Genomic DNA, 19,647 nt, shown 5'->3' on the forward strand with positions numbered 1-19,647 from the left:
CCATATATTACCTTTCACAGGGACAAAGGAGTCCTGCGGACGCACCCAGAATTTCTGCCTAAGGTGCAGTCCGCTTTCCCTTTGAACGAGGAAATAGTTCTTCCTATGTTCTTTGCCGATCCGAAGGATGAGGCACAGAGTTCTGCACTGCCTAGATGTCAGGTGTGCCCTAAAATTCTACCTTGACAGTACCAAGGGCCTCCGCAAGTCAGGCGCCTTGTTTGTCACTTTCAGAGTTGCAAGACCAGGCTATCGGGCCTCTATAGCACGCTAGATGGTGTCCGCCATCAAAGAAGCCTACGAGGGGCAGCACAAGCCGCTTCCGGCAAACATGCACGCCCACGCAGTCAGGGCTAAGGCAACAGCCATCGCATTCTAGCGCCATGTCCCTTGGCAAGTCATAAGCAGGGCGGCCACTTAGGTCACTGCCTCTGCTTTCTGCAAGCATTACTGTTTGGATGCCGGCTCTAGATCTGATGCGGCTTTCGGCAGGCGATTCTCAGGAACCTATTTGCTTAAGGAGTGTCTCCTCTCCACCCTGGGGCTACATTCAGTTGCAATCGCCCATACAGTATGGAGGAAAGGGGACAGGACGGAAGAGTAATTGTTACTCACCCTAGTGACTAACGTACTCTTAGTTCATAGTCCCCTTTCCTCCATACGTCCCACCATCCTCCCCCCTAATAATACTGGTGTCATTAGGCAAGGTTAAATGAATTGTTGACGTGTCAATGGGGACTGAGGTGTGGCACCGGAGGGTGGAGTCAGGTCAGCGCATGCTCCCAGGGCCGCACCCCTGCGCACCTCTAAATTTTAAGGGGAAGAAGGTTTTTTTCTGGTGAAAAAGCTTCCGTCTCCCGTACCTTGGAAGGGACGCCCATGCAGTATGGACTAAGATTACGTTAGTCACTACGGTGAGTAATTTATAATTACTCCTACGTCCCATCCCCTGTCCTCCATACTGCATGGGTGTCCCTTGCTAGAGATGGGAAATGGAACCATTTTCATCCGAAAAATGTCTATACCCCTTTAAATGTATGTATTCATGTGGGGCGTGGCCCCGGGAGCATGTGCTCCCTTGACTCCGCCCAACGGCGCTGCACCTCATTCTGCTTTTCCGCATCGACGGGAACCGACCTACATAGTACGTCCGCAGGAAGACAAAGGTAAAGGTGATTGTTCTCTTTAACAAAGCAACCCGCAAGTGTGATTCCTTTCCCAGAAACAGTGTTGCGAGAGGGGCCAGGAAGGCCCTGTCATCAGCTCGGGTACCGAGGCTCATCGAGCTACCAGCCTCGCGGCCGAGGGGTCCTCTGACCCTTCTGGTTCCATTGCTGAGGGGCCTGTTGGCTCTGTCCCCAGGAAATCTCCCAAAGGGGCTCTGCCCTAGTACCAGACCCATGTCCGAGGGGGCGCCTGCACGTGACAGCACTACTGGCCCTCGAGACGAGGGCGCACAGCCTACCAGGGAGGAGCCTGAGATGTGTAAAAAAGCACCTACCGGCCCGTAGCAGTAGGCAGGGGGAGGCTAGGCCTAATACGGCACCAAGCATGTCGGGGCAAGACAAAATGGTGGTGCAGCAATACAATACAAAATGAAATGGTGGCACGTGAACCTGCGCGCCAGTCGAAAGGACGGCAAGGCACAGAGCCCACTTCTAGGGGGCAGTCGTCCCGCATGGTCACCCTTCAGGTCTCCTGGTGAGCGGCATACCTGCTTGCGGGGCGGGGGCGCTACACAGAGCTCTATTTACAGAGTGGACTGGGAGCAGCAAGGGTGCATCCATCCATGCTGACCATGCCCACGGCACAGGAGCGTGCATCCCCAGCCTGTGATGACAGGTTCTTTGACAAGTTCTTTGGGCTTATGAGATCCCTGCAGATGGTCATCATTCTCAGGGGCATCATAAAGGACATGCTTCCACTGGCTCCAGGGCCGCCTCAGGCCCCAGTGCACTGGCAGCAAGCCACCCCTACGGGTGCAGTGGAGACTCCTCCTGCACCGTTGCAGGTAACTGCGCAGCTTAGCATCGTGGCACTGCCGGCTACACTGGCCCCCAACTCCAATACCTCAGACTACACCGCCTGTGGACCCGGCCGTTTCGGGCACTCCGGACCAGACGGACACTGAGGAGGAGGAGGACCCTGACACCTCATCATTGGCCAGGGCCTTCCAGGACAGGCTGGCAGGACTAGCAGAGTATCTAGGCATTCAAAAGCCCCAAAAGGAACAGCTTGAAAGGGGGGGGGCGTGTACGGGTGAGGGTTATCAGAAACCCTAACGGTAAAATCGGCAGCCAGGTCAGGTATTTCAAAAGGATGTTGAAGCCACAGCAAAAAAGGATTGGACAAAGCCTTACTCGGCACAACCCACCAACAGGAGACTAGAGGCAAAGTACAGGCAGAATGAGGGAGGATTCCCTGCTCCTGTCGGTGCATCCGCAGCCACATTCCTCAGTAGTAGTAGTAGCAGCAGCATCCATGTATGCAAAGCCCCAGTCCTCCACATCCACCCCAGCCTTGTTGGGCAAGGAGGAAAAGGTGCTAGAAGCAGATGGGAAAAAGATTTGTTTTCAAATGCTGTTCACCTGCGACAGGCGAATGTGACATGCAGACGCCATGTTAGCCGCCACAAACCAGAAGCTATGGAGGGAGATCTCGGATTTCCTGCCAGCCAGACATCTCCGTGCACAAACAGGCCTCATTCAAGACAGGGCTGGCAGAGGCCAAAATAGTGGCGCAAGATATTCCTGAATCCACTGTAGGACATATCGACACAGCTGGCAGAGCAATCTGCATAGCTACAGAAATGAGAAAAACGGCATGGCTTGGAGCCACAGAGTTCAACACGGATGTACAAGATCGTATCCTGACCTGCCGTTTGAGGGGGAGAACTCTTCCACTCATCCACAGACGAGGAACTAGAAACACAGAAAAATAGTTCCCAAACAGCCAAATCACTGGCCATTCTAGCAAAGCCAGCACCCAGAGCATTCGGACAGAGCCAAACCAAGCCTGACGGGGGAAGGACCTTTGGCGGGTTCAGGGGCTTCCAGGATCGGAAGGCAAGACAACCAGACCGGTCCCGCAGCCATCACAAGCCCAAACATGAGCATACTTCACACAAGGCCTTCCTTCAGTCCCCCTCCCAAACACCAGCCTCAGACCCAAAGAAGCAATGATGGCCCCATCAAGGTGCACAGTTCTCCAGTTGCGGGCAGGCTTGTTCTCCACACTCAGTCCTGGCAGACTCTTTTCGAATTCCTGGATCCTTTCTGTGGTTTTGCACAGGTTTCGGCTCCCGGTGCCTACGGAACCACCTTCATCCCCTCCCCTCCCTCAATTCGAGACACCAACACTCCTCGTAGAGATCCGTTCACTGGTACAAAGTGCGGTGGTGGAGAAAGTTCACTCTCCCCGGCCCCCCACCCTCCACCCCCCACTCTCAACGAGGCTCTGGGTTATACTAAGAACCAGGCTGGCCTGCGAGTGGTTTTGGATCTGTCCTTCCTGAACCTATCCCTCCCCATCCAAAGGTTCTAGATGGTTACGCCAGCTCTGATAGTGGCTTCTCTGTGTGGAGAGACTGGACATGCTCCCTAGACCTGAAGGATGCATACTTGCATGTCCCTATCTGGCAGCCCCGCCGCTCGTTCCTGAGGTTCAGAATGATGGGACTACATTTTCTGTACAAGGTGCTGAGGTTCGAGCTCAACTCAGCCCCATGGCTGTTGACAAGGTTGATGAACAAGGTGGCGGCTTTACTCAGATCAGAAGTCCATCTATATCCATATCTCGACGACTCGTTGGTCAGGGTGGAATCACCCGAGGGGGTTCAGAAATCAGCCTCCAAGCTTATGGAGACCCTACACAATCTGAAGTTTTCCATCAACCACAAGAAATCTCAACTGCAGCCCACACTTGGACTTCCTCTGGCTGATGTGGAATACCAAACAACTGAGGATTTTTCCCACAGACGAGAATGTAGCAGCCATCTAACCGGCTACAGGCCATTTCCTAAGCAGATCTAATAAGTCGTCTTGGTGGTACCAACACCTGCTGGGGATTTTGGCATCATGTATCCTGGCGATTCCCTACACCAGGCTCAGGATGAGGCGAACATAGCTGCACCCATGGAAACAAATGTCAGGCTACCCGGACACAGCAGTCTCCATCCCGGCAGACCTCGTACCAGACCGGTTATGGTGGAGACCTGATACCAACCTCAGGGGGGGGGGGGGTTCCTGAGGGTATCTCGCATAGTGATCCGCGAGAAACCCTTATTCAGGTGGCTAACTCAGGGCTCCAACCCTAGGGGTGAGAGAACGAGAGAGGCTCACAGAGATGGGGAATCCCTGGGTTGTACTCAAGAAAAAAACTTAGTACTAAGCCAAGGTAGAGGAAGAGGTGGACAGTATCCCTGAAGCTTTTATTAACTTCCACCCATTAAATCTCCCCTGCCCAGATCCCACAATCCCTCCATAGAGAACCAACCCTCTAAAATCTCAAACCCGGTTGCACCCAAAAGCATCCATCCCAGAAACACTATCTTCCGGCTTCCGACCCCAACACTCCCGGCCATTCTTTTCCACATCCTTCTGGTAATTCTCTCCAGAATACCCAGTCTACTCAGACGAAACCCTACCATTCCCACAACCACCCCCTGTTTATTTTATTATATTAATCCCGGCTATTCCCATTTACCCCGCAAACTCTACCAATCCCATCCCTCTGATTGTTACTTTCTGAACTCCCAGTCGAAAGTGCCCACCAATTACAATTCCATCATCCCCTATGTTCCGTTCTCCATCGTGGTCATTCTCGTCCATTTCACAAACCACCCTCCCATTACTGTTTTTTTTCCTCCCCACTCCCCCTCCAGCACTATCTGAAATGTCATCAGGCCTAGTATGATAGTCGCTTGTTTTGTTCCACCCCTCTCCCTCACCTTTTGTTTTTCTCCGGCGCTACCAGAAATGTCATCAGGCCTAGTACGGTAGTCGACTGTCTGTTTCCATTTCCTTCCCACTCTCCCCCTCCCTTCCTTATCTATGTCTTAGCTTTTGCACTATCTGAAATGTCATCAGGCTGAGTACGATAGTTGATTTCACATCCTTACTGTTCATGGCCTGTAAGAATGTAATTGTATTTTCCCTTGTTCCCTCCCTTGCCTTGAAGCGCTTTGAAACACATTGTGTATAGGCGCTATATAAATAAACTATCATATCATATTACCCATTTTTTCCTTTTCGGTCTACCAACTGACTCCCTTCTGATAATCGCATTACTTCCCCATCCTATCCCGTAGGACAATCCGACACTCCAACCCCCTCCCTTTCCCGACATGAACACTGGTTAATGGACTTGTAATTAAACTGTTTACCTGACATGTCCAGACACGAAGGTCAGGCAAAGTCAGGCAATTACCCTGAATCACACACACCAGACGGCACTTCCTTTTCCCCACAGGGATAAAAGATGGAGCAAGAGAGCACAGGATGAGCAAGGTGAGCATGGCAGACATCACAACGGCACAGCTACACAGGCGCAGCAGTTCAAGAGCAGGAGAAAGGCGGCAGGAATCGAGAGGCTGGCGAGGAGAAAAGTGACCTTGCTCCTTTCATCCCAGGCCTGCGGAACCGTCATGGAAGAGAGGCGGAGACCGTGACCAGTAGCACAAATATCTTGCGGCAGATGTCAACGGTACACGGGGCAAGCTTATGCCGATAAGCAGTACCGAGGGAAGCGCCCGCACCCGTGGTACCAGTCTTGACTCCAGGAAAGCCAAAAGCCAAGCATTTCATCCCAGCCTGAGAGTCAAGGGGAGAACCAATAAGAACCTGGTTGAGTTGAGTGGCAAGTTTGAACCAGGTTTAATGTACTGTGTAAAGCACTGTAAAGAATTAAGGGTAGACCAGCTGCAGAGGGAAAACCGGCACTGGGTGGGTGCTAATTCAAGAGACTCTGGTCGATCCCCGTCAGAGCGAAACTACGGGTACCAGAAGGCCGTAGGAGAGTCGCCATAAGAGGTTAAAGCGGTTATACAGGAGATCTAGTAAAATCCCTGTACAATCTGCAAACTATGTGAAAGTAATGGAAGTGAATCCTGTATTGAGAGAAAGCAAGGGAAGTGAATCCCATAACACTTGAAAGTAAAGTGAATGTGAAGAAGAGGGGTCTGAGCCCGACGGAGGGAGATGCAGGGGTGAAGCCATCATCCTACGTGAAAACGTCCTACGTGAAAACGGTGGTAAACCTTTTAAAAGGGTCAGCGCCCAGAGGAGAGGGTCCCATGGGTGAACCCATCACCCCGCGAACATTGGAAACGAAATTTCATTTTGTAAAGGAAACTTTTGTTATTTGTGCACGTCGAAGGCAATAGACTTTCAAGTGAAACGAGACTTGGCCATCGACTGCCCTGATAGCTAATAGCTGAAATCTCGAGAGTGTGTCCTTGGAACTTCCATTCGAACTGTCATTTCATGCTGGAGAAGCTTGTGCTGTACTGTGCTCCAAGATCCCACCTTACCCCGTGCTCAAAACGTGGGGAAGGGAGACCCAGGCTACCGCATCCTGACATATTATTTGAGAACACTTACTGTTCTTGAGTTATCCCACACCTTTTTGTATTAGCTGTAAGGTTTGGCAATAGGTTTGTTAGTCTAGGCCCTTTTATTTGACACAACGCCACCTGGACTGCCTTATTTTTCATTTGATGGTTGACACTTACTCCCATCTTAGATTTAGGTTTATAATAGGTGTTTTTCCAACCTGCATACAGAATTAATTGGTCAATAAACACCATTGAACTGTGATCACTTGTGTCTGTCTTACTTGTTGCCACCATGAGTTCCTCACAGGGGGAAGACCTTTCAACCAACCACCACGGAGTCTACTATCAATACGGATTCCTCCACAGAGTTATGACGAGCCACATACATGCGCAGTGTGTGCATGGCACATAGACAAGGGAGGAATGGAAAAATTGCATCAATTTCCTTGAATTGAAGGCCATCCAGCTGGCCCTCTGGCCTTTTCTGCCTTTAATGAGCGGTCAGGCGGTCTGCCTACAAACCAACAGCTCCACGTGCATGTTCTACATCAACAAGCAGGGGGGGGGACTAGATAGCCCCTGCTGTGCAGTTTCACCATAGAGATATGGTAGTGGGCCACTGCACACCACGTATGGCTGTCGGGAATTCATCCGCCACCTTTTCTACCATCCCAACAGGAATGCGACAATACCCAAAAAGCTTTCTTTGAGAAATTAGAAAAAGCTAGAGATAAAATCACAAAATCACAACTAAACAAATCCACCATGATTAAAATGCCAGCTGAAGAACCATTTGAAAACATAGAACCCTTTCATTTTTCACCTATCACCACAGAAGAGATGAAAAGAACACTCGTCTCCATGAAACCTACCTCGTGCGCGGAGAACATCCTACCCGCCAAAATAATCTTAGAAAACCCAGGCATCTTCGCCCCTATACTTGCTAAGATCATCAACACTTCCTTTAGGGACCAACTAGTGCCCCAGGCCATAAAAAAAGTCACAGTTACCCCACTAATAAAAAAACCGGGCCTGGATCCAAGAGACCCATGCAACCTAAGGCCAATAACCAACTGTAACTTCCTGCTAAAGATTATGGACAAAGTAGCCACGGCACAACTACAGGCACACATTGAGGCCTCTAATGCGCTACACCCACATCAATCAGGGTTCAGACCATCTCATAGCACAGAATCAGCCATGCTCGACTTACAGACAAAGATGCTTAGCATCTTAGACAAGGGGAAAACGGGAGTTCTCATCCTGTTAGACCTCAGTGCTGCCTTTGATCTCCTGGATCATAATCTGCTCGAAACTGCCTTAGGCAAAACAGCAAACTGGCCACAGGAGGCAAAAACATGGATAATGTCCTTTTTAAAAGGGAGAACATCCCGAGTCCATTGGGGAGACAAATTCTCAATGGAAAGGAAGATCCTCTGTGGGGTTCCCCAGGGAGCCAGCATGTCCCCATTGCTGTTCAACCTCTACATCAGATACTTATGCTACATCTTAGACCATGCTGATATATTCTTTACCAACTATGCGGGCGATACGCAGCTGGTACTGGAACTCAGCGGGGACCATAAAACTGACAACATCAATCTAAGCAGTATCTATAACATCATAGAACAATGGATGGATTCCAACTGGATGTGTTTGAACGCCAGCAAAACTGAGCTGATGATCTTCGGATCCACCCAAGCCAGAAAATCACTTCCCCACGACTACGCAAATTTCAAGATCAAGGATGCTAACATCAAAGTACTTGAGAAAGTAAAAACTTTGGGTATGATGATGGAAGCGTCTTTAGGAGCAGAAGCCCAGACTCCATACATAAAAAAAACCCTGCAATTACTACTTGAGACTCCTCAGAACTATTAGACCGTATCTCACGGAGAACAACTGTGCCACAGTAGCCAGAGCAACCATCCTCTCCCGTTTGGATTATGGGAACGCACTTATGCTAGGAGCCAACAAAAAAAACATCCAAGCGCTCCAGATTATCCAAAATAACGCAGTTAGGATAATCAAATGCAAATCTAAATCAGACCACATCAGTGCATCTAGGAAGGAATTACATTGGCTCAAAGTGGAGAGCAGAACCCACTTCAAGGCTCTCACAATAGCCCACAGATGCATCCACGGGAAGGCACCAGGATATCTAAAATCGAAAGTACGTCCTTATGTTCCAAGCCGCGCCTTGAGATCCTCGGGTCAAAATAGGATCGCAGTGATGCCACACAAACTTAGATCTGGACTGGGAAAATCCTTCCCAGTCATTACAGCAGGCATCTGGAATAATCTGCCAGCCCACATAAGGAAAGAATCTAACTACTTACGTTTTCGTAAACTAGTGAAAACATATCTCTTCAACTGACCTGGACTCTCATGACCCACTAAATCCTTGATTCCAGGAACTGTCCCGTCCATTTCTGTTGTCTTTGTGTCCACGTTTCTGCGCCCTTGAAACTCGCGAGTTAGCGGCGCAATACAAATAAATAAATAAATAAAAATAAATCTGCCAGCAGAGTCCAATCTGGAGGTGGACAAGCTAAGCAGACTCGGGGTGGATAACTACGAGTGGCAGCTAGAGGAACACATCCCAGCGGACATCTTCCGGAGATGGGGCCGACCTCACACAGACCTGTTTGCCACAGAGCAGAGCCAGCGATGTCATCAGTACATATCCTGGCAGGGTCAGGGGCAAGACTCCCTTGGGGGTGCCCTACACCTCCCTTGGAGCGGGATGAGGGCATATGCATTTCCCCCAATGCCGCTCATTCACAATGTTCTCAGCAAATTTAGAGAGTCTGCCAACATGAGCCTGATCCTAATTGCCCCGAGGTGGCCGGCGTGGCCCTGGTTCTCAGACCTCTTACAGCTGGCGGTGCAGGGTCCAATGAACCTACCGATTCACGGTGGAAGGCTCCTCTCACAGCAGGGGGGAGGTGGGGGTAGTTCACCCTGCTCCCGAGAAACTAGCACTAGCGGCCTGGTTTCTGAGCAAGTAACAATGCAGTATCTCCGTCTGTCACAAGACAACCTGAAATAATTCATAAAGCAAGAAGCGAATCCACCAGAAGGCAATATAAAAGCAATTAGACCACATTTTTCCTCTGGGCGAAGGACAAAGGGATAAACCATCTGGCATTAACGGTAGATCAGGTGCAATCTTTCTCAGTGCACTTGTCGCATTTAGGGGTACAGGTGGAGACATGCCAGACCTACCTGGCCGCCATTGGCGCTTATAAAAATTCTGACCACAAGCCATCCTCTTCCTCTAACCCGGTAGTCAAAAGACATCTGACGGGGCTGACGTGGCTATATCCTCCTACCAAAAGACTGCATCCGGTGTGGGACCTCAATGTGGTGCTCGTGGCACTGGTGCATAGGCCCTTTGCTCCCATGGCATCGGTAGACATAAAGCTGGTCACGATCAAAACATCCCTTCTGGTTGGTCTTTCCTCAGCTAGGAGAGTGAGCGAAATTCAGGCCCTGATGGCCAAAGAACCGTATACCATGTTCCATCTGGACAAGGTGGTGCTTCGCACCCATCCGGCATTTCTTCCGAAGATTGTCGCCTCATTCCACTTGAATGAAGAAGTCATGTTGCCAACCTTTTTTCCTAACTCTAAAGGACAAAGCAGAGAGAGTGTTGCACTGTCTGGACGTTAGAAGAGCCCTGAAATTCTGTCTAGACAGGACCAAAGGGTTTAGCAAGACAGAGGCTTTATTCGTCACCTTCAGCGGCTCTTAGCCAGGGGAACAAACCTCTAAGGCCTCCATAGCTGGGTGAATGCTCGCGGCCATTCAGGAGGCCTATGAATCGAAGCAGAAGGAAGTCCCAGAAAACATACATGCTCGTGCAGTTAGGGCTAAAGCAATGGCTGTCGCCTTTCAGAGACATGTGCCATGGCATACCATTAGCACAGCAGCTAAGTGGGACACTCCATGGGCCTTCTGCAAGCATTACTTCCCGGATAGCAGCGCAAGATCTGACAGAGCAGTCGGGCAATCATTCCTGAGGAAACTGTTTTCTTAGGATCCAAAGCATCGCATCTCCCTTGGGCATCATTCAGTGGTAATCGCCCATGCATTATAGAGGAAAGGCGACGGGATATAGAAGTAATTATAAGTTACTCAATGTAGTGACTAACGTACTCCTAGTCCATAGTACCCTTTCCTCCATACGTCCCTCCTTCCTCCCCCATTAATATATGTAGTATAGCAGGTTAATCCGGCTGACGTGTCAAAGGTGACTAAGGTGTGGCGCCGGAGGGTGGAGTCAAGGGAACGTGTGCTCCTGGGGCCACGCCACTGCCACAGGCATTTTCAAGGATATAGACATTTATCTGGTGAAAATGGTTCAGTTTCCCATCCGTAGCGTGGGACGCCCATGCATTATGGTGGAAAGGGTACTATGGACTTAGGAGTATGTTAGTCACTACAATGACTAACTTATAGTTTGTGCAGTGCTCCACTGCTTGCTCTAGGTTTGCACTATATACATTCCTTACATACCTTTAATTGAGACCACATTGTTTTCAGCGACTCATGCCTTTCCAACGCCCTCTTTGTATCTGTGGTGCCACATTATGCTTTAACTTCCATAGGAAGTGAATGGAGGATAGCACAGGGGCAACGTGCTGGTCTTGGAAGCAAGACCGCGCAGAGCAACAGAAGTTCGAAAGGTTTGAATCCAGGATCCGCGCTTAGAAACCGAACTCCGGTATGGTATTAGGCAAGTTATAACAAATCAATTAAATAAATAAATGAAAAAAAGTATCTTTTTGACTCATGGTTACTGTTGGGCTTGTCATTTCTATTCTCAAAAATGCAAGCTTCATCAAAAAAATGGCTTGAGGACCTTTGCCTGTACTTATTGAGGATATAATGTTGTCCTGATCAGTCATTTAACAGTGGACACTTGATTATCTAATGTGCTTGGATATGCCCAGTGCCATACCATGTTTTACATCTTAGGCTACACTCTCTTGATCTGAATGTCAAAATGGAAATGTCGCTTGATGACTCTATAAATATGCTATGCCATTAATGTGTTGTTTCAGTCTTTACGAAAACCCAGCCCAGAACCAAAGTCTCCGATGAAAAAGGCAGGCAGTAGAGAAGTACTCCGAGATCCAAGCCCTCCTCCCTCTTTTAAGCCAGAGCCACCAAAGGTAAGTTGCCTGCACTAAGTGCTTGCAGAGTAGACGAAAACAAATTAGTATGATAATTGAAATTATGGAAGATGAGGCTTTTTAATGTGTGAGGTTTACAGTAACTGTGTTTTTTTTTTCTATTTGGTTTGCATACAAGAGGAAAAAAGTACCTGTCAAGGAGAGAATATTTCATTTATATACATATTCAAAACGAAGAGGCAATTGGAGGCAGAGATTTATAAAGCTAAATCATCAAGATCTAATTCAACATGTTTGGGGTGAAGTTCATGCAAATTGTTCCCTCCAGAAAATCAATGCCAGTAGACCATCATGCACCCCTATTAGAATAACGGAAACCATCTCCATTGTTTAGGAATCACGGGACAATAGTCTTGGAATCAATAAACCTTATGAAAGGGTCCCGGGTCCGCCTATTTTTAATTAAGGTATCAGAGGGTGGTAGTGACTTTTTCCATGGCACATATAAACCATATCTTGACCCACCACATATTCATCAAAGGTGCTTCTGGCTTGTTCCAGTTTTGAGCTATGGTCAGTTTAGCTGCTGTCAACATGTGGCCCGAGAGATGGAATGCGAAGCCCCAAGGGTGAAAATATCTTCATGGATATCGCCTAAATTGTTGTGGCCTTTTAATAGACCTAACTGCATTCCTATAGATTTTGCTCTTTGCTGCTGTACATTAGCACATTTAAAACCAAACGGGACTAGATATCTTAGCCGTTCAGTTTTGGACTTTGCAATTGTTTTATGTTGAGACAAAAAGATGTAGAACTTAAATGCAGCACTACTAGAAAGGCAAGCGCATGTAGTGCCCATCTTTTCCTTAGGAATGTGTAATGGGGTTAATGGCAGTTAAATATCAAGGCAGAGTTTAATATATACATTAGAATTGGGATACATCTGCTTTCTTCTTCAGGACCACAAGTATGTTTGTCTCACCTGTAAATGTGTGCTAAGAAAGCATTGAAATTTAAATGTTGCACATTTGTCTGAATCCTTGGAAGAGATGATGTTTTGTGAATCAGTGCATCATGGCCCCTTTATAATCCATTGGCTTCTCCTTCAACAAATGTAATTTGCCTCTGCTGCTTGCATATCCATGCTTCTTATGCTGTTGGCAGATATGTCCTCTCCAGAACTGCACAGAAGGTGCCTGAATCTAGGTGCAGTGGTATTGGGAAGATCAGGTTTCTACCATGAAGCCTGTGACCTTTTTGTTTTTGTTGAGGTATCCACAGATCATACTGGTGGAGTTGCAAGTCGACTTCATACTTCTGGTGTAGGTGGTCTTGCTAGGTTGGTCAACATGTATATGGTCCTTGATCACTATTGGTGTTCTAGTAGGTTTGTGGCTCACCTTGTAATGATGATCCGTGCTCTACACTCAGATTAGGGAGCATATTCCTCTTCCATATCCGCACAAGCTTTGGCTCCACGGGTTTCAACTTGACTTTTCCTAATCTATCAACTTTTTTAGTTGCAAACATCCACATAAGCTTTGTTTAATGTAAGGCAAACTCTCTAGCAGGGGAAAGGAGACCTAAGACGGAACCACAGAGTAGCATCCTGTGACTTAAGTGTTTGCTTCATCTGTATTTTGTAGATTCTTATTATATTGTGCCAGAGTTCTCCAGCATGGGATCTTATATGGATTCACTTGCTATGAATATTCCCAGTCGGCAGGCTGGGAATCCTCGGTAAAATAAAGCTGTGTAGCTTTAAGCTAATAACGGCATTGTTGCTTGTATAGCCTATTGCTGTCACTTTGGGTCATACTGCCCCAACCAATGACACTCGTCCTCCTTATCTCCCCCCCAGACCCTCCCCCCCCCTGTGGAGGCCAGCTTCAGATTTGTACCGCACGTTTTTGTGTTGGGAGTCCTTGAGTTCCGCTCCTCGATTCTTTTACCGAGTATTTTGGCTATTTTGGATAGTTTTTTCTTCAAATTTGTCTTCAATCCATCACTGTTGTGACTTGTGAGCAGTGAGGATCCATTGCCAGCCTCAATCCCACCTTCCGTCGGATCGCTACGTCGTGGGAAGCGCCAAACCGAGTTCTTGGCCTAGTAAACAAGCCATGTTGGAGGCCCAGAAGAAGAACCTCTTCAAGGCCTATTCTAGATGTGGTCAGACAAATGTCTTCATCAAAGACTGCTACCAAAAGTGTATTTACTGCCTGCACCCGGACCACAGTGTGGTTGGATGCCCCATCTGACAGTGTTTCTCCACTAAGACGAGGAAGGAACGTCATCGGCAGCTGGTGTCATGGATGGAGGAAGGTAAGGCCTCTGACTCTACGTCTGTGCACAGTCATGCCTCTGCCAGGGCTAGCAGGCCCAAGGAGCAGTCTCCCTCTGGCAAGATGTTGAGATCCTTTGAGGATGCTTCCAAGGGCAAGGTACCTAAAAAGGTGAAGTTGTTGCACGCTCTGACTTCCTCGTCGTCGAGCACCACAGCGTCTGTCATCTGGATCGGCCACAGTCCCGAAGGCAACCCAGTTTTTGGAAGGCCGGAGATAGTCCACTCTGTCACCATCAACCCAGTCGACGAAGCAGCATTAATCATAGTCAGCAGCGTCATCTTCAACCCCGAGGGCGTCCTTCGCGACAACCCCAAGACCGTTGTCTAAAGCATCGTTGATGTTAGGCAGAAACCTGTGCAGTTCCCTTAGGGACCACTGCAAAAGATTTAAGACTACAGGTGTTGGCAGTAAACCCACTTGGTAGCCGTCTGTACCACCCAGATTTACCTGGTGCTGTGGCTGAGCAGTCAGACTTCCCTCAAGAAGAGTTAGGCAGTATGCAAAGTATACACAATAGGCACTCAGATACAACAATACAAGCAAACACTGACCAGAGCTTTGGTATCAAAGTATATAATTATTTATTTAAAAACACACAGTTTGAAACACTCCAGCACTCTTATTGTAAAATATTCTAAACACAGTTACTATTGTAATATGCACACCCCTTTTTTTCCTATCAGATAAATCACAGTAAGACACCACTTATTTTCATACGGAGGTGAGCGCTTAACTAGATTGCACTCTGATAGGTTTGTGAGAAAGGGAGGGAAAAAGACAGAATATGGAAAGGTACACCACTCTAAGATTCAGGAACACTGTTAGCAAGGCAGAAGAGCAAAAAGTCACTGGTGAGCCAAAGTCCAAAGGCTGGGCCCCCTCTTAGAGAGAGCAGAGCACAAATGCGCCCAAGATCACACAGTTACACTAGGCTTAGAAAGTCTTGCAGAGGGTTCAAAAAGAGTTTAGAGAGGTTTAAGAAAGTTTAGCCAGGATGTCCCAGACTAACCCAGGTTCGAAAGCTGGGGGCTAAATCTACCCCGTACAGTCGGTAGCAAGGGAAGCCAGGCGGGACACAGTACCTTAAGTGGGAAGGATCCTCTAGAGGTGGCAGTTGTTCCTGGTAGTGGGTGCAAGTTGCGTCGTCCAGGGGAAGAGAAGATCTCGACTCGGAGGAAAGATGAAGGTCGTTGCACTACCAGGGAAGAAACCAGCCGTGGAGTTTTCCGGTTAAAGGTGGTACCTTGGTTTTGCGGTCGTGGTAAAACGTGGTATCCCGGTTGCCAGGGTGCTTGGCACAGGCAAGGCGGCCACGAGGTACGTCGGGAAGGCGAAAAGACGGTGAAACTGGTTATCCCCACCAGTCAAAGGAAGAAGACTCTCCGGCGGGAGATCTCCTTTGTCGTTGGGAAAAGTGGTGAGGCAGTCCAGCAGGGCTCCACTGGTGGTGGTGTCTTGGCAGGTCGGCTCAGCTTCTCCCTCGTCGGATTCTTAGGTCCTGTGGCGACTTCTGAAGTTCCAGTCCCCAAAGCCCTGCTTTTATGCAGCAAACCCCCATTCACTCAGCCGGTCGGCTCACCACTTGGGCCAATCAGGATGGAGTGCGACTTGAGTTGCCTAGGCAACTCAGTCCAGGGTGCCTAAATTTTCCTCCACCCCTCCTAAGTACCCCAGACAGAGTGGCACCACCAAAAAGTGGAACAAAGGCTCGTCTTGGGTTGGAGTCACAGAAGGGAACACAAACGCCATTTTAGAATCAAGTTTTGGCAAAAAATACCAACCGGAGAATTAATACTAATTAAATAAACCGGCGGTATGTTCGAGGCTACCGTAAATAATTAAATAACGATAGTTATTCCATAGGGAAATATTCGCGGTTGAATATAAAAAGTAGTATCCACTGCCAACAGCCAAAACTCGATCAGGGGGGACGGAGACGTTCCCCCTCGACTAACAGACCCCGGGGCAATTGAATTGCCCCAGCCAGTACGTCCACAATATGATGGTTTGTACTGGTTCTGTTCAGAATTTAAGACTAGTAAAGTCAATGGTGACTTTACATGCCCTGGGAGACAGTAGTCAGTCCCAGGGTATGGAGTCTATACTGGGGGTCACTATGACACCCCTCTGTCACTGCACTGAGGGTGCTGTGTAACACACATCACAAAAACACATGAAGCCCTATGGAGTAAAAGACCCCATAGCCCATTAAACACATCTAGATTCAAAGAAACACACTCAAATCATGCCCAAGAGTGAGGGTAAAAGAGTCTCACTCTTGGCAGGAGAAAAAAATAAACCCCAAAAATCCAGCAAAGCTGCTGGGGGACTCACTAGGTTAGGAAATTCAGCCTAAACAGAGAATTCTCCCTAACAGTCGACGAAGACTCAATCGATGACATCATTGATAACAAAGTCCGCCATGACAGTGGTACCAGTTTTTGTCAACTCTACAGCTTCGTCGACAACTTCAGGCACCATCTCTAAGGTCACAACTGCGTTCTCAAGGTGCCTTCTCCAGGTGCGCCTGTGCTGGGCACCTTCCTGAGAGGTTCTAGCAGAGAGAGGGAGGCACCACCAGATCCCTTTTCTGCCAAAGCCCAAAAGGGCCCCATAGCTGCCTACCACATCCCATGGGAGGCCTCCTAGGGTCTTGTCTCCAGCCCCTTTCTCTGCTCCTTCCATCCTGTCTTAGGGGGGAGAAGTCAGCCAACACCCTACAGAGGGTGATGTTGGCCTGTGGAACCTCTTCAGGCTGCTCGCCCTACAAGCTCCTGGCCTCATGCACCAATCTTGACGCCTCAAGCTCTAGCAAATCCATTGCTAAGAGAATTTTCTTTGGACATTTTGTCAACTCTCCATACTCTGGTCTCAGAGATTCTGCAGCGATTACTGCCTGTGGCTTCTGGTCGTCCTGTGGTTCCGGGCCCAGCTCCTGTGGCCAGTCCACCTTTACCATCACAGCCCGACCCAGCGCCACCTCCAGTGCCTGGGATCATGCAGCCACCTCCTGTTCCACGACCTTCTATTGTAAAGGAGTTGGCCCTGACAGGAACACACATTAATAAGGACACCAACCACGATACAGATGGATGAGTTTGAGGACTACATCCCTGCAGACGGTGAGCCACCAGATGTAGTGGGATCTTTCCTGGCGATAATCTCCCGGGCAGCCAAGATGATTCTGGAGGAATAGAAGGAGGAGGGGTTTATTTTCCAGCGCTGTGAATCCTCCAGAAAGACTGGTCTCAGTCCTGCTTCTGGATGACGTCTGGGGTGATGCAGAAACCCTTTCCTGCGCCTAAGCTGGAGAACAAATATAGGGTCCCGGATAGGTCTCCTAAATGCCTCAGAGGTCATTGGATGCCAGACTCGGTAGTCTCGGCTGCTGCAAGGAAGAGGTAGTCAGAGACATCATCCTCTTGCTCAGTTCCTCCTGACCTCCCTAGGCATCCTTGCGTGCTATGACAGAACTCTGGTACAAGTTGGGACCCATCCTCGATTTCCTGCCAGACGACAAGAAAGCGGAGGCCATTGCCATCTTTCAGGAGGGAGAAGTGGCACCTGGCCATGCAATCACGGTTGCTCTTGACATTGCTTACTCTGGTTTTGCAGATGGGCAAAGGTTGGCTCAGGGCCACAAACTTCAGGCACGACTTCCAAGCCAAGTTGGTAGACATGCCTTTCGACGGGGATAAACTTTTCGACAAAGCAGTGGTTGAGTCCCTTCTCACCATCAAGACAGACAGAGATGGCACGCTATCTGGAAAAGCTGCAACAAAGGAGGCAGACCTTTCTTTCCCAGAAAGGAAGAGTTTCTCAAACTTCGATGGTGATCGGCCCTTCCTACTGCCATCTGTAAGGGTGCAGAAGTAAGACTTGGACACAATGGTGGCATACATTTGGCTATAGACTTTTATACATTAAAAACACAAGTTGGAAAAAGGCCTATTTATCCCTAAACTAGTGAAATTGTCAGGAAGTCCAAAATTAAAAAGTCTGTCACTGTTGTATCTCAAAACCTACCTCTGTCCCTAACACTAATAATCTAAAGCAACTGTGCAAGGATGATCTCTTTTTAAAGTAAAAAGTGTTCTTTGTGTTTTCAACCAACAGAAAAGTTCCCAGTGTCTCTGGTAATAAAAAGTGATGCAAAATAACATTGCGACATACAAGATTCCAATGCTAGGGTTGTGCTCCTTTCCCCTAAACTTCTTATTTTATGTCACTTGGTGTAACACAAGGAACTGTTTCTTGGGTTCACAGTTCTTTATCCTACCAGCTTGCCACATTCCGCTACCAAGAGTTGGATCACCATGCTAGGGTTGTGTTCCTTTCCCCTAGTCGTCTTCATATTTTATGCCCATTTCTTTAGGGCTCCTGAGCCACTTCATCCCTTTTGTCACTGGACAATTCACAAGGGAATGAGTCTTGTGTTCCTGCTTGTTTATCCTACCAACTTGGCACAGTTCGCTATCAAGTCTAGGATTCACTCTGTCATATTCGGGGTTCTTGACCCTCTTACTCCCAACCTCTCATGTGGGTGCGGGTCCCAGACTCGCAATGTTTTACACTGCTTGATTCACCCTCCTGCCAAGCAAGTGCTCTCTCATGGACTCTTTCTCTCACAGGGTCCAATACGCTATTAATCTTCGTAACTTTAAACTTTGGTTTCTCATATGAGGGCGGGTCCCAGACTTGCACTGTTGCATTGTATTTGCTTTGTTCACTCTTCTGCCAAGCATGCAACTCTTCCTTGTTTACTTTGTTTGCAATCTGGGTCCCAGGCCCTCATATTCTCGACCTCTTATTTGGTTGCAGGTCCCAGACTCTCCCTGTAGCGTTGTATCTGCTCGGTTCACTCTCCTGCCAATTATACAACTCATCCTGCTTTGCTTCAGGGTCCCATACCCTCTTCTACCAACTTCTGGACTCACTGCGTTGCATCCCCAATCTGCTAGCAACTCCTGGGCAAACTGCGTACCTGTTTGTCTCCTTCTTGTAGGTACCGGAGGCCCCCAGGCAGCTGCGTCCCCTCTCGAAGCACCGGTAGTATTTGGGTATCCGGCGTGGTCTGCAGAGGCCCTCCGACTCTTCCCGACTGCGCATTCTCTCTCGCACTTCGACAGGGCTTCGGGTGCTCGGAGGATTCACTCAGCAGCAACCTGAGTAGTGCTTTCGTCGTGGACCATGTTCATGATCTCTCTTTCATCCGCTTATGACTTCTCTTGTGACTCCGTCATCTGCTGCTGTGCACATCTCCCGCTGTTCCTCTTCAGAGGATCGCTTTCCCTCCTCTGCGTGCCAGCTGAGCTTTCATACTCCTGCGTGGGGATTCTTGTACTGCTTTGGGCCAATCACTTGTGTTTAGAAGCTAGACTGCTCACTCTTCTTCTCTACAGTGATCCTTGGACTCCCGTTAATCATCTTCACAGTACCAGTTTCAAAACTATATGCATGATACTTTGTACTTTCTGATCTTTCAGTCTTGTCATGTATGCTGTCATGTATGCTAGGTTGTCTGACTTGACGACAAAACACATTGGCTCTATCTAGAGAGAGGGTAAGGAGGGTTTAGGGTTGGAGAAGGAGTTGAGTGTATTGAAGC

At 48.5% G+C, this 19,647-nt stretch overlaps 1 protein-coding gene across 7 annotated transcripts in view; it reads left to right on the forward strand.

Annotated features, from left to right (window-relative positions):
• Positions 1-19,647, forward strand: part of LOC138510254 (tight junction protein ZO-2-like) — a 1,104,514-nt gene that overhangs the window by 1,032,602 nt on the left and 52,265 nt on the right. For all 7 annotated transcript variants that reach the window (XM_069625778.1, XM_069625777.1, XM_069625773.1 and 4 more), the window contains one exon: positions 11,623-11,733. In XM_069625778.1, the coding sequence (XP_069481879.1) occupies positions 11,623-11,733 (111 nt within the window). The remainder of the gene's footprint in view (positions 1-11,622; positions 11,734-19,647) is intronic.

The sequence above is a fragment of the Ambystoma mexicanum genome, chromosome 6p (genome assembly GCF_040938575.1).
Source record: "Ambystoma mexicanum isolate Mex_15411 chromosome 6p, UKY_AmexF1_1, whole genome shotgun sequence".
Classification (NCBI taxonomy): Eukaryota; Metazoa; Chordata; class Amphibia; order Caudata; family Ambystomatidae; genus Ambystoma; species Ambystoma mexicanum.